The sequence below is a fragment of the Malania oleifera genome, chromosome 12 (genome assembly GCF_029873635.1).
Source record: "Malania oleifera isolate guangnan ecotype guangnan chromosome 12, ASM2987363v1, whole genome shotgun sequence".
Lineage (NCBI taxonomy): Eukaryota > Viridiplantae > Streptophyta > Magnoliopsida > Santalales > Ximeniaceae > Malania > Malania oleifera.
The window spans coordinates 75,518,543-75,534,534 of NC_080428.1; the positions used below are offsets into that span (position 1 = coordinate 75,518,543).

General features: G+C 38.2%; 1 protein-coding gene across 1 annotated transcript in view; it reads right to left on the reverse strand.

Annotated features, from left to right (window-relative positions):
- The window catches only part of LOC131144341 (putative potassium transporter 12), a 34,617-nt gene extending 22,291 nt beyond the window's left edge, over positions 1–12,326 (reverse strand). The window contains exons 1-5 of the mRNA XM_058092922.1: positions 11,815–12,326; positions 5,469–5,697; positions 5,127–5,375; positions 2,110–2,160; positions 1,359–1,619 (exon numbers count right to left, since the gene is read on the reverse strand). Coding sequence (XP_057948905.1) covers positions 1,359–1,619; positions 2,110–2,160; positions 5,127–5,375; positions 5,469–5,697; positions 11,815–12,069 — 1,045 coding nt within the window. The 5' untranslated portion in view covers positions 12,070–12,326. The remainder of the gene's footprint in view (positions 1–1,358; positions 1,620–2,109; positions 2,161–5,126; positions 5,376–5,468; positions 5,698–11,814) is intronic.
- Positions 12,327–15,992: the final 3,666 nt, after the last annotated feature.

Sequence of the window (15,992 nt, forward strand, 5' to 3'; positions counted from 1 at the left end):
TTTAAATATCCAATTCACCCCCCCTCCCTCTCTTGGGATTTCACCAAAACTAACATACAACCCACGCCGCGCGCGCGTGTGCGTGCATGCGTGTGCTGACGGTGCTTCAGATGTACTAGAGTACACATTAACACTATCTCTTAAACAACTTTAAGAGAAAATTTCACCTTATCATTTATTAATGACTTTCCCTTTTTCACTCTTTCCAATGTGGGACAAACTCACATAGCATTAAATGCTCCTCATAAATGCTTTAAAAAATACAGAAATGGAAGACTTTGAAAACCCATAAAATTGATTATTTTAGAAAATATTTCAACACTAATTGGTTGCATGACAAATAATGGCTACCATTCAAGGGGGAGTGATTGAAACTAATAAGTGAGGGGGAGGTTGTAGAGAATTTCACTTGTGGGTTTGTCCCACATTAAAAAGTTTGAGTAGATGATGGTTGCTTATATGTGCGGTTAGGCCCAAGATCTAATAGGCGTAAGCTTTTGGGTCAAAGTTGGTACCCACCATGTATAATCAAGCCTGCCCATGAGGACTCTCTCCATCTGCCTCACAAGTCACATCATTTTGGAACTTATTTCTCAACTTCAATTTCTGAACATCATTTTGCAAAGCCTTAAAGTATTAAACTAGCTCTCTAATCTCTTATGCTCTGGGTCATATATCTAATATACAAAAATCAGTAAAGGCAACATTAAATCAATTCAATTAATGAAAAGTGGTCCAAGTTAAATGTTATAGATCATCTACTCGCTATTAATGAAAAATTTATGCATAAAAAAGAAAAAATATATGAAAAATAGACAAAATAAAAAATCTACAGTCAACGACAGCAAATTGAAGAAAAATGGGGGGGCAGGGAATCACTAAGGAACAGTGTTAGAATGATAAAGTGCAGCCAAAATCAAGGTAAATCACCACCAGTCGATAATCAGAACATGTTTACAAGTTAATTGGCATTCAATTCAAGATGAAATTTGTGTGCAATTCAGGGAACAACCTGAAAAGAAAACCTACTTTTCAGCTGTGTACCAAAATAGAGGGTGGGAGGAACCCCGCCAGGACAAATGCTCTCAGAGCAAACTCCTATATAGTAGTAGTCATGATAAATGTTATTGCTATAAAATAGATAGCTTATTAGCAACCCTTACCAAGTTGTTAGCTAATGTAGTAGGAAAAAGGATACTTGTGAAGTAGGTGCAGAATGGCAGATTAGTTTTTGTTTTCAGTTGAGGCTAGATGTGCATGTGCATGTGCATGTGCATGTGTGCATGTTACAAGGCAGAGAAAGCCAGTGAATGTTATCAGTCTGCCTGAGATATACATGGATTAAAGATGTGGCATACCTGTAATGCATAAAACACAACCACCAAGAGCTGACCATGCCTTTCTGCTGTTCTTCTTGAAGAAAAAGTAGATGTAAGCTGGATTGAACGCCCGTAGGACAGTAATATCATGCTTAAAGAGATTGTAAATGCCAATAGATCCCAGGCAAAAGAACCATAAAGCGAGTGCAGGAGCAAAAGTGAAACCCACTTTACTAGTCCCAAACCTTTGTATGCTGAACAACCCCACAAGGATTATGATTGAGATAATAACAACAGCATCTGTAACCAAGATCAATTAAATTATAGTCTTATGCAGAATGCTATTATTGGTTGCTGTTCATATTTCTTTACCATCATAGGTAGAGTAAAATAACTGATTTTAAAAAATTCCAATATCAAGAAACTAGTTGCATGGCTTTCATAATATATCAAGAAACTAGTCGCATGGCTTTCATAGTCTAGCCATTGCATTCATTTTTCTCTGATTGACCAGTCATTACATTCTTTAGAATGTTCACAACTTATCTAATGGACAGGCCTCTCAACCATTTATTAGTTGATAGGACACAAATCACAACCTTTTAAGGCATGCGGCCCAAAGGAGAATAATTCATTTGTCTGATGAACATGAATTCTTAAAACAAATGCTCCATTTGATTGCCAAAATTTCCAAGGAACATGAAAGAGAAATTTTTAAAAAAAAATTAAAATCAAATTGAACTGTGAATATAAATTTTAAGAAGTCTGGAGAAAAGAATCAGTCACCCACTGGCAAAAAATCCTTGTATTTCACCCTGCAAACCGCTCACAGCAGACATGACTGCAATAGAACAATAGCATAAATCAGGCAAATGACACCAAGGAAATTCCACTTCATAAGATGATGATGATGTCAACTGTGATAATGATGGCATTGATCTTTTCGTGAAACACTTCTCAAGGCAAGGCTTTGATAATGCTATGGCAAACAAAGTTGTGAACTATTGTTTATAATCATTGAGGAACCTATTATGTCCTTTCTCTTGAAAATTTGTTTCATAAGAACAGGTAAAAAAACAACTTTCAATAACTAGCATGCTTTACTGTGTGTTTAGTTATAATGTTGAGGTCATCAGAAATGACAAGAATAAATATTAAGGTAATATTACTTCATAAGACAAATAAAGATACAAGCATATTTTGGGTAATGAATTTAAAAGTTTATTACGAGTAGAAATAGAAAGCAACCACCAAGCTGCTTCTCAAACTCAGCTTTGGGAATGCAGTTGTTTCCCAAGAACAAACCCTCCTTTCTCACCAAACACTTTGGTACTGCTTTTGGTTTTGATGACCAAAAGAAATTGTGCAGAAAGCATTAACAAACAGAGCCTAAACCCCTTCAGTCATGACCATCCTAAGAAATAAAAATAGATGGATCCTTATGCTTTAAAAACATATTTGGTGGGGATCAACATGCACCTCGAGTATCTTTCGCGGATATTGTGACACGTGGACGACCGCCCGAAGTCCACCATTGGATGTGAAGTGTGAACTTTATTTGCAGGAATTGAAGCTTCTCTTGGAAGCTAGCTTGGAAAGAAGATGACAACTTGCAAGTCAAAGAGTCTTGGTTTTTCAAGAAGCATGACAATTTGCAAGTCAAAGAGTCTTGTTTGTTCAAGAAGCATTTATTTCATTTTAAGTTCCTAGACTCCACTATTATAATTATTCTAGTTCCTAGTCACCTATTTACTATGACAAACTATTTCCTAGGAACCTCATTACCTATGTTTTAAATGTTTTATTTTACTTTTATATTTTCTTTAATCTCTTAAGAAGCCATGTGCAAGTCATGTGCATGCTCATGTAAGGCTATAAATATGCCATCACTTGTATTGTAAAAGATATCTTTGCATTATCAACTAAAAAGGAAGCCTTTGCTTAAACTTGTGAATCTTGTTCCTCTCCTTGTGAGTGAGTAGTGTGAGGCTACATTCCGTCTCCCCGGAGAATGGGTGGTGAGAGACCACGACAACATAAATGTCATCGTCAACACTACACGCCCACTCCTCTTTCATAGCTCATAGCCACAACCTTCCTCAAGCTTCATTCTTGTCTCAAGATTCCTAAGGATCAACAAGCTTGTTCGTGATGATATCAAGTACTCGTGTGTCTTGGTGTTTGTCATTCCGAACGTTTTGGTAAGCTCGTTTCAATTCCTTGTTTGTGACCATCTAAAACAGCCCCTAGAGGTACCTTGTAAGCCTTGAAAATCTACCCAAACCCTTGATTGAAAAACCTTGTTCATTCTCTTTGAATCTTCCTAGATTTTCAACATGAATATGTTTGCTAGTAATCTAAGACTTCTAATATAACATCTTTTAAAGTGAATTTGATTACTTGAATGAAATGATCAACTAAGGGTTTTTAAACTAAATCATATATGTTTTCAAAATCTCAACAACTAGTCATCATTAGAATATGTTTGTGATGTTCATGCTTGGTTAATTCAATTCTTCCCATATATTGTGATATTGTGCGTGTGCTACAAAGAGAATCAACTGCAGGACTAGGGCTACTAAGAACCATCCAGACATTCTCATGCTTGCACTAGAAGGAAACGTCATTACATTTTATGATGTCCAGGCATACTTAGGTAACAAAAATTATCAGATTTCAGACTTGATTTTCACTAGCTCATTAAAACATGATCCTAGATGCTTATACTAAGCATCCATGTTTTAACTCCATTTGTAACTTTGACGATGAAAAAGTTAAATGAAATGTTCTTGAGAGCATTGATTTATTATTTTCAATTTCATGAAAGAAAATATGATTGCAAAACTTTCGTGTTGGAGCAATTGTAATAGGTTTTAATACATCTAGAATGTCCAATCATGATTTCTCCACTTCATCAAAACTAGTATGAAGCTCACTGAATACTTGATTGATCTAAGTAAACAACTCATTAAATCAAGCAAATGTTTGAACTATAAATATGGGCCTTCAATCTTATCCTAAAAAAATAAAAATAAATAAATATGAGCCTTCAACATTAAAGTTGTTTCCAATTTAGATTGTACGATATTTGCTCCTTCGAAAATTTTAAATTACTTTATTAATCAAAGGAGGAAGCCACTTGTCAAGCCATACATCTTGTCGCTCACAATATTACCCAAAGAATAAGTTACCATAACCAAAAATAATAACAAATTGTGGATCTGCTATAAAAAGCATACAGGAAATATATCATTTAATTAGAAAAAAAAAAAGAAAAAAAATGACCAACATTTTACGTTAAGACAATAGCTATAATAGATAGTTTCAAATTTTGCTCCAGTGACAAATCATTATTGTAGCTTCCACAGTTACAGCACCAAGCATAACTTTCAGTTTTATTAACAAATTGTGGGTCTGCTATAAAAAATATACAGGAAATATATCGTTTAATAAAAAAAAACGACCAACATTTTACATTAAGACAATAAGTATAATAAATACTTTCAAATTTTTCTCCAGTGACAAATCATTATTGAAGCTCCCACAGTTACAACACCAAACATAACTTTCAGTTTTATGCATGTTAACTGTTGTTGTAATGATGTTTCAAAAGCAAATGACCCAAAACCCCAGAGTTCTGCTGACAAAAACAAAGATCCAGATTTACCTGACACAGAAAAATTAAGATGAAACAATACTGCAGTTAATCAAGATCAACAGTGGCTCAAGGCAGCAGGCAGAATTTAATATTTTGGCAGCGTTTTTTATCAACAATGAAAAAATATAAGCATCGCAACATCTGCATACCTGACATAGCTGGGGTTAGAATACCATCCCCAATTATCATGGATGTTCCCATCAGAACCAACAGCAAGAGAAGGGTTTTCAGAGAGGATCTCTTCTCCAAGGAGTCTTTTATACTTAAAGCCCTCTTCAACTCCGGAGTGGGTAGTTTAAGCCTAAAACTGGAAATCTGTTCATCAGCTGGTTGACGATTTGGGAGCAGATTAACTTTAGCATACCTGCAAATTAGCGAATAAAGTGCAAATGTTCCTCCTGCAATTGGAATATACTTTGTTAACACATATTATCTACCAAATGGCAAGCATATAAAAAAAGAAAAATCAAACTTGGTCTGGAAAACCATACCTTCCCCATTATCATTTGCTTTAAGCACTATAAAAATGTATTTTGCTAAAGGAAGAAGAGCAATTGTGTACATTACTAGTGACAAAGCCCCCAAGACATCAACATCTGACTTGATGGGCACCTTGCTGAACACATCAGCAAAGACATATAAAGGGCTTGTGCCCATATCACCATACACCACGCCGAGCGTTTGGAATGCCAATGCAAGAGTGCGCAAGAAAGAAGCATCCTGGTTTATTGCAGTATGTAGTTTTGTGAGAAAAAGGCAGTGCATTTGGAAAATATATTTTTGGTTTGATATTTGAAGGAAACGTATCTCTGTGTGTGTGCATGCTCATTGAATGCCTTCATTGCAACCAGAATTGTTTGGCACCTAAATAAGATTCACTATCCAACTGTTTTCACTTTCAAAGCCATACAGTTGTGACAGAAATTGATGAATAAAATACAGCAACATGGCCAAACCTGCTAAGCCACTGCATACACAACAAATACGGAAGAAATATAAAAAGGAATAATTGCCTGGGGCCCAAATGTCTTAGTATTTGCACATTCATATCACTCAGATTTTTAATCCCATTTACAGCCACAAATAGTTGTCAATATGCTCTCCAAGGAAGAGTATGGCATATATCAATGGCATGTGTTGATTACAAAATGAACAAATTGTTAAAACACTACATGCCAAAACTCATACCGAAAGACAAATTGTCTAAATCTACATATTTTATCTTATTGCGCATTTTCAGATGCATACTCCTCTGAATATGATTACAAATTCAGTTACATATCATGTGAGAGATTTCATTATAATCACATTGGCAGTGGTCATTGGTCAATCTTCATAACTCTTAAGATTTAGAAAGGTATTCTGGGCTCAGATGGTTAAATTTTCTATTACCTATTCTATATGAGACTTTCAAAAAGATAAATGAAATCCTACAAAGCATGGCAGGGGCATGGGACAGGGGTACAACACAACATGGACATGAGGACACGAAATCCTAAACAGACAAGGCACAACACGGCTAGGAGACTCTACTTAATAATTATAGATATATAACATTTAAATGTATTATGCATGACAAAAGTTAGGTTTTTAATATTTTCCATATAAAAAATCCAATATAAATGGACATGCATCTTCCTTGTTCTTTTTTGTTGTATAAAAATTCTCAACATATCACTTCTTTTTCATTGAAAATTTCACAGGGTTTATTATAATTTTTAAGAAACCCCAACAATGCTTTTGATCTTCTTTTATGTGTATGAATAAATAAAATAAAGTCATAATATAATGCATCATTATATGCCCAAAACATGTTTAAAAAGTATTGAAAGAGTATCCGAGGCCTGTCCAAGAAGTGTCAGACATTAAAAAAAATAATTTAAGATTACAGATGTGTTGGACACGATGCAGAAATGCACCCTTATATAAGCATCAGTGCTACATTACAAATCATATTGATATTTTACACACAATCGCACACATGGCAGCATCCTTTTTCGGTAAATACTGCATTTCATTTTCATTGAATAAAAGAAAAAATGCCATGTTTGGCACTGATAGAACTAGTTAAACTAGAAGCAACACTTATAGCATCATTTATACTTAAAAATGCATTTTTAGTGTTTAAATATGGGAGTAAATGAAGTGATTTTGGGACAAAACAGAAATGAATTGTTATTATTTTCTAGGTTCCAGAACTTGCACCACTTTTAACTTAAAAGGTTTGAATAACTTTTCCCCTGTGATCAAAGGGTATGATAGGGAATAAACCTTGGAGCAACAATCACACACGAAGAAAAATTCAAACACATCCACAATGGAACACCGGATTTACGTGGTTCGGTCCAAACTGATCTACATCCACGGGAGCACACACCACTGCACAATAAACTGGGAGAAATATTACAAGGAGGAGGAGCCACACTGCTCAACTCTACTCTCTCTCTCTCTCTCACCACAACTCTCTACTCTCTGTTCTCTGCACACTACAAACACAGCTCACATAAGCACCACCTCTCTGCACTCACAGCAACACTGCTGCACATACAATTTTCTGCAACCCACACACATACACGCACAGCGCACAGCTTACTCCCACACACACATATATATACACAAGGGGGGGGAGTAAAAATCAAAAACGGTGGCTGCAATTTCAGCAAAGTCTGCAGAGCAGGTGGCCGCCATTCTTCAATGTCAAAGTCGGCGGCTAGGCCGGTGCGGCTGCCGACGATTCCACTTGGAGACAGAGGCAGCATCTCAACCAGTGTATAGGCGAATGATGTGCTCATGTCTGTCTTCAAGCATGAAGACCAACTAAAGTTGAGCACAACTTCAGTTTCTCTCTAGTCACCACCTTCCTGTCTGCTAGAGTCCTACAGACTAATCTGATGACTGTCATCTTCACAACTGGTATAAAAATGCCGGTGTAGTCAATCCCTTCTTTCTTTTCGAAACCTTTGACTACCAACTGAGGCTTGTACCTTCTTGAGCCGTCATGCTCATCTTCAATTCTGTACACTCACTTGCTGTGAAAGATCTTCTTACCTTTGGGCAACTTCCACGTTCTGTTGGAGGTGAGGGACTTCATCTCGTCCTTCATTGCAAGCTCCCACTTGCTCGCATCTCCTGCCTGACATGTTTCATCACAGCATTCGGGCTCTCCTCCATCTGTAGGAAGTAAATAATCTATATACGTTCCGTCTCGTATATGAGGCTGAGTAGATCTCCTAAGCTCCGGTGCTAGAGTAGAAGATGGTGGTGCGACGATCTGCTCCACTAGTTCCTCCGCCTGAGGATTCTCGGCATTCTGCTGTTGTGTCCCGACACACTTCTTTGGGGCACGGGTGTTTATCTGGAAACTGACCCTCTTCTGTTTCCTGACTATACAATCCTCACACATGTCAATCTGCACTGACTGTAGACCACTCAATTTTCCCTTTGAGTGCATCACCCTGAGTTCCTTCTTACTCATGTGACCAAGTCGTTGGTGCCAGATGTTGCTGTCGTCATTTCCTGCAACAACTGAAATAGACATGGAGGCATTGGAGGTTAGAAAAAGTGTCTCGCTTTTCTTACCTCGCGCAATTGTTAGTACACCCTTTGAGACTAACCATTCATAGCCAATGAATTTCGTCGTGTATCCCTCATCTACCAGCTGACCAACTGAGATCAAATTCTTTCTCAGGTCTGGAATATGTCTGACATCCTTTAGCTTCCATACTAACCTGTTTATATTGATCTTCACAATTCCCTTACCGGTTACGTCGCAAGGTTGATCGTTGCCAAGGTACACCTTACCGAAATCACCCAGTGTGTACTCCTCTAGGCAATCTCTGCAGCAAGTGACATGAAATGAGGCTCCGGAGTCTAAGACCCAAGACTCATGTTTGCTCTCCAAAGAGCAGATCAACATCTCATCATTCTCGGAAGCAATATTTGCTTCTGTCTTCGCCTCAGATTCCTTTCTCGGACTTTTACACTGGTTTATGAAATGCCCGGTCTTTCCACAGTTCCAACACTCAACATTCTTTGTGCCCTGGGAACCTCTGGGATTTCTGGATTTGGACCTCCTAGTCCTGGATCTACCACGATTGTTAGATCGTCCATGCCCGCTTCCCTTTCCTCGGCTTTCCACATTCAAAGCTGAACTTGAAGTGGAGTCATTGTTCGACTGCATTCTGATCTCCTCTGCCAAAATCATGCTGATAACCTCGTCGTATTTCAGTTTTGATTTTCCTGCAGAGCTACTGATCGCAGTGACAATACCTTTCCAACTCTCAGGCAGCTAACTGAGAATTAGTAGGGCACGGATCTCATTGTCAAAGGTAATCCCGACCGAGGCGAGTTGATCCGACTGCTCATTGAAATTATTTAAGTGTCTGCTGAAGCTTTCACCTACAGACATGCTCATGGTAAACAATCTCTTCATTACATGTACCTTGTTCGCGACTGATGGCTGCTCGTACATGTTAGATAGCGCATCCATAAGGGACTTGGTGGTTGTCAAGTGCTTAATGTTGAAGGCAACAGACTTTGCCAATGTCATCCTCACGGCTCCGAAGGCTTTTGGGTCAAGCTACTCCCATTCGCTCTCCTTCATGGATTCTGGCTTCTCCATCAGTGGTAAGTGCAACTCCTTACCAAACAAGAAGTTCTCGATCTGCATTTTGCAGAAACCGAAGTTCGTGCCGTCAAACATCTCGATGTGAGAGCTCTTTTCGTTCGACATCTCGATTTGCTGATCTAGAGATGGAATTAGCTCAATCGGACAGCACGGTTGGATCCGGAACAGCCGAAAACCCTAAAAATGGCTTAAGTCGTTCGAGAAACGAACCCGAAATGGCTTCGAAAAGCCTAGTCAAACTTTCGGTCAAAGCTGGTCAACTCTAGTCAACTTTAACGGAATATTCCACTAACTGACGGAATATTCTCTGACGCCGTTAATGATGCCGTTACTGTGCCGTCTGCTAACGTGGCACGTGGGGGCCCACTGCTGACGTGGCACTAACGTGGCGTGGGTCTAGGGCTGGCGTGGCGGCTGACTCTGCCGCTGACGTGGGCGATGACGTGTCACCTGTCCCCTGCTGACGTGGCGCTGACACAGCGCTGACTCGCCTGCTTACTTGGCGCCACGTGGCGCTGACACAACGTGCTGACGGGACGGGTCTCTGCTGCGAGTCGGATCCGGTTCTCGCGAACCGGGTTGCAGGTCAACCCGTTATGTCTGTGTATCCGGATCGGGTCAGGCTCCAAACGGGGCGGGCTGAGTCTATCCAGGCGAGGAAGACGCGTGGGCGTGCGTGTGGCGCATGACGAGCAGGCACTGGAGCGTTAGCGGCTCGTGCGGAGGCATCTTTCTCCGGCTCGGCGCGTGTGGGCGCTTGCAGGGTCTTCCAAGCTCTGTTCGAGCTCCGGTTACAGCTGTAGGCTTCATCTCGTCGAGAGGAGTTTGATGGTAGCCTCAAAATCAAATTTTGAGCTACTGGACAGAGGGTCAAAATCTGGAATTTTTCTCGATCTGGCGATTTTACATACCAATTGTTAGGGAATAAACCTTGGAGCAATAATCACACACGAAGAAAAATTCAAGCACATCCACAATGAAACACCGGATTTATGTGGTTCGATCCAAACTGACCTACATCCACGGGAGCACACACCACTGCACAATAAACTGGGAGAAATATTACAAGGAGGAGGAGCCACACTGCTCAACTCTACTCTCTCTCTCTCTCTCACCACAACTCTCTACTCTCTGTTCTCTGCACACTGCAAACACAGCTCACATAAGCACCACCTCTCTGCACTCACAGCAACACTGCTGCACATACAATTTTCTACAACCCACACACATACACGCACAGCGCACAGCTTACTCTCACACACACATATATATACACAAGGGGGGGAGTAAAAATCAAAGATGATGGCTGCAATTTCAGCAAAGTCTGCAGAGCAGGTGGCCACCATTCTTCAATGCCAAAGTCGGCGGCTGGGCTGATGCGGCTGCCGATGATTCCACACCAGCAATCCCAACAGGGTAAGTGGGCAAGGTATCATGCGTCATGCTCAGAAATAAAACATACATATATTTGCCATAGAGACATCCGCTCCCAATGTTTTAAAGAGTCAGGGGATTATTGACACAATCAAAGATATAGAAGAGCCAACTACGCAGACTAATTGAACAGCTGTGTAGTAGAGTTCAACAATCGCTACGGCAAAACTCAGCGAGCGCCTGTTGTGGAGTTTGAAATCTGGGCCTTGGATTTGAATTTGCGTGAATTTCTATAAAAAAAAATAAAAAATTGCATTCAACTTCATTCAAATCCACACAAATCCAAATTCTTGAAGGCCTTTGCTCCATGCTCCCAAACACAGCATGAGTTACCAGCTTAGGTGTGACTGAAGAAAAGTGTTTCCATCCTCTATTGTTCCTAAATTAGAATGAGGAAAAAAATACTCCAATGTAAGCTTTAGTTGCATCCTTGCTGAGTCTTTTGCATCCAATTGGTATACTGGGGCAATGTTCATCTCGTATAAAGGGTCTACAAAGGCATAATGAATCTTTTCCTGCCTTCAATTTTCTGCATTTGCAAAACCCAGTTGGCTGCAACTAAAATAGAGGCAAAACAAATTGACAACTTTTTTTTTTGCTTGGTCAAATTAACACTTAATCCACTTCACATTGAGCTCCAAAATCACTAAATGTATGATGAATATATCAGATAATGATATCAAAGAACAATCAGATTAAAGGGCAAAAGCAATAAGTATTACATTCAAGGAAATGGGCAGAACATGAAAATTTCAATGAAGTGAAGGAATCATTACTTTGGAATGGTGGGCGCTAGAACTGCCCATGATCACCATAGCCTCGACATCGAAGGAATCGACCCTCTTGGGTTTCTTCACAAGCCTCCTCCTCATAGAACCATAACCCTCTCTGATCTCGTCTTCCCCGAGAACTGACCATGGTGGAGACTCCGAGTCCACCTCACTCCCATCGACCCACCTGGACTCCCCACCGCCGCCGCTACCTAATAATCTAGCCCTGCTATCTTCAATCCCATCTTCTTCTTCTTCCATTCTTTCACCTATGCAGTTTCAGCAGCAATCAACCACAAAAGCTCACAAATCACCCTTTTGCCGGCGTACTCAGTTCTTTAAACCAGAACCCAATCGGTTCAATTTTCTTCTTTCTTGCTCATTTAGCATCAAATGTTGTTGTGGGGTTCGCAATGGACTGTTAGTTTTCTGCACTGCAGTTGCTGTTATGCAATAATAGCAGAGAGGAAACGTGTTTTGTAAGAACACTAATAATGCAGAGCTCCATGATTAAGCATGAAAAATAATAGTTGATAATTATATTATATTTATAAAATAAAAATTTATCCATATTTAATATTCAGGATAACATTTACTTGCCACATGAAAAAAAAAAAGTGAAAATTTACCGAGTGCAAAACTTTCTTAATAGCAGTGTAATCGGAAAATCAGGATGGCCACAAAATGCTAAATTAGAGAATAATATATTTATTTGTTATTATTCAACCAACAGCTTTAATACATTGCTTCTCTATGGCAAACCAATAATTTTATTTATCTTATTAAAACCAATATTTTTGTTACAAAATTATAAGCTCTGCAAAATAAAATTAGGGCTTATGTCATAAATTTTGAGTTTTTTCCCATTTTATTATAAAAGAGAAATAAAATATAAAATAACACTCTAATTGAGAAAATTTTTCCCAAAATAATGCTCACGTAATCTCGCAGCTTCATGCTACGAGATTTAAAAGTCCAGCCAATAAAAAATTGACGCGTGGCATGGTTGCAGAGAAAATCTCGCAGCATGAAACTGCGAGATTTAAAGCCTCAGACCAACAGGGTGGTGATACGTGACAATGAGCAAATCTTACAGGTTAGTCCTACGAGATTTACGGCTATAATTTACAAATTTAAATTTAAATAATAAACATTCCCTTTTAATAAATTTAATCATAACTTTCCCTTATAAATATAATTTAAAGTTAAATTTAAATTTTTAAATGTTAAATATATAATTTTAAAAAAAAATTTACATAAAAGAAATTATTGATTATAAATAAGTATTTTGTCATAAAAATTTGGATAAAATCCAAAAAAAAATTTCAAAATATGATTCTAACCCCTGAATTTACAAAAAAATACTAAAAAATTTCTTATAATTTAATTTTATTGACGAAATGAATATTTTATTAGTTAACTATTAAATGCATGTGAAATAACAAAATTTGTCCTTAATAAAATGATATTTTAAAATGACATTAATTTAGTAAATAAAAAAATATATATGATTAATATAATGATTAAAGTCAAATAAGTGGATTAGAGACCGAACAAAAATTTCGAATTGACTGCTTTGATGCTTTGCGCCAACTAATTATATAAGTATGACAAAATAATTTGTATTATTTCAAAATTTTATAAAAATATAATTGGAAAAAATAAATTTCTCAATAAGTTATAAAAATGCCTAATAATTATAATGTTGTAAAATGCTTATTGGATGTAATATTTAAAATTAACAATTAAACATTTTGCAAGACAAATTTAAATTTGTAAAAAGGGAAAGTTATAATTAAATTTAAATTATAACTTTAAAAAATTTAAATTTAATTAAATTTTAAATTTATAAGGGAAAGTTATATTTTAACAATGAAATAATTGTTATATTTTAAATTTAAGTTTTATAAAATTTATAAACTTAAATTTTATATTTTAAATTATAATTAAGATTAATTATAATTAAATTTAAATAAAACACATTGTTAATTTTAACTGAGAAATGATTAAAATTATACAAAAATTATCTTAAGATACTATCATATGGGTAGGTAGATTATTCTTATTTAATTTATTATTTTGAGGTAAGGTATAAAATTGTTTTATTAAAAAGTTATTTATTAAAACTCGATTACAATTAAATACAATAAATAGTCTTAAACACCTATGACACTAGTTTCCACACACACTTAAATGTCTAATTTATTTTCATAGTCTTGGAAAATTATACGAAAATTATCTTTAAAAAAATGCAAATTATTTTTTTTTAATACACAAGTAATCTTACTTTGACTACCCACAACACTAAATACACCGCGAAAAGTAAAATCCATTAACCAAATACCATACAAATTTTAGCGATACGAATTTTGCAGTAAAAGACAATTCAATTTAAGGAATTAACTTAACTAGACATGCAAATTTTAGCGATATGAATTATGTGTCATTTTTTATATTTGGCAGTATTGAATTCTTTAGAGATACGAATTATTAAATAATATATACAAAAGAATAAAAACAATAATCAATTATATACAAATGAAATCAAAACAATCATTGATATACATACAAATAAAATGCAATTAAAATAATGCTAAACTACTCCGTGCCGCAGCGAGGTCGTCTTCAGGGTCGTGGTGGCTGTCGTCTGCGTCTACCCTCTCCCTGCTGGTCAGTATCATCAGGTGTCCTGTCCCGTCAAGCTGGATGTGGATCTTCTCCCCCAAGAGGTGCTGCATAATCATCATCAGCTATGCGGAGCGCACGCGGTGAGAAATGATATGATGTCTTGGGACGAGAACGAGGCAGCATAAGGGGTGCATCGACCTCCACCCCATCGAAAAGATCGTCCAATAAAAATGACATCGATGGGGTAGCAGCAGAGTCGAATAGGGCATCAGTCGGTCTGCTCGACGGTCCGGCAATATCAGCTGCAGTGGAAGGCGCATAAGGTGCTGACGGGCTGAACAAGTACTCGGCCTGTACGACTAGTGGGGAGGACATGGGAGTCCCTGAACGACTAGAGGAGGCATGTCGTCCTCCTCAACTGGAGCTGGTCGACCTCCTCGTGCTGGTACATCAGGTCGACCTCCTCATTCTGGGATCCGTCGACCGTCCTCGTGGACGAGGTCCAGTGCAGCACTCATCAATTGGTGGATCACCAGATCCGACGAGATCTAGTCTGCCTCAATGACTATGTCAGCCTGCAGGATATGAACATATATTATTAACGCATTCAAATCGAAACGTATATATTATAAAATGAGTTGTGGCATTAGTCTTCTTACGAGACTCAAATATACAGCTGCGGTCCTGTCGACGAAGCGGCGTGCGATAGACCTATATCAAATGAAGTATGGGTCATCTAGACGCATCGGACCGTGCTCCGCCACTCCTCGTACGATGTAGTCTCACTGATGCTCCTACGCAGTGATGAATATCGCGTGCGTACTCGACCAGTCTGTGACCCCTCGACCGCGCCCATCCATGCCGTGGAGATTGTCCCCAACAATATCTACCTTCGAAGTCATAAATGGGGCGGGAATGACCTGTTGAAACCCGAACTGTCGCATGACTCGATTGGGGAGATACCACTCAATAATATGAAAGCATATGAGTGGCACTCGAGCTACCCACAGGTCCCTCTCGTCTGCATAGGCAGGCGGCATGTCGGCTAAAATCTCTTCCGTGTAGGGCATTCATAAAAACTGCACTTAGACAAAACAAAAAGATAAGCGGACTATACACAATTGAAAGAAATAAAGAATATCATGTGCTATACTTTAACTAATTTATACCTCATGCTCCCGGTGCATGTCCAACTCGAACCTATAATAGGGCAATGTGTGAAGCGCAACCATCGATGCCCTCAAGTCGTCCCTCCATCTGTATAAGATGAAATGTAAGTTCTCAAATGCAAAACTACTACGTATTACGAATTAGTATTCGTAATAGTTATAGAGTGAATGAGAAGGGATAGATAAAATTTGTACTAACCGGTATGCGAGTGGGAAAGGATCAACCAGACGACCGTCCTGACCCCTCTCAATTTGCAGGAAACCTCGCCGCATAGGCGCGAATGAAGGAAATCTCTCCCAAGCCCAAACCTGTAAGCGAAGGGGGCCCGCAATCTGCGTCTTTGAGTGGTGTGCGGCGCGACACATCTCCCTGTGCAACCACGCCAA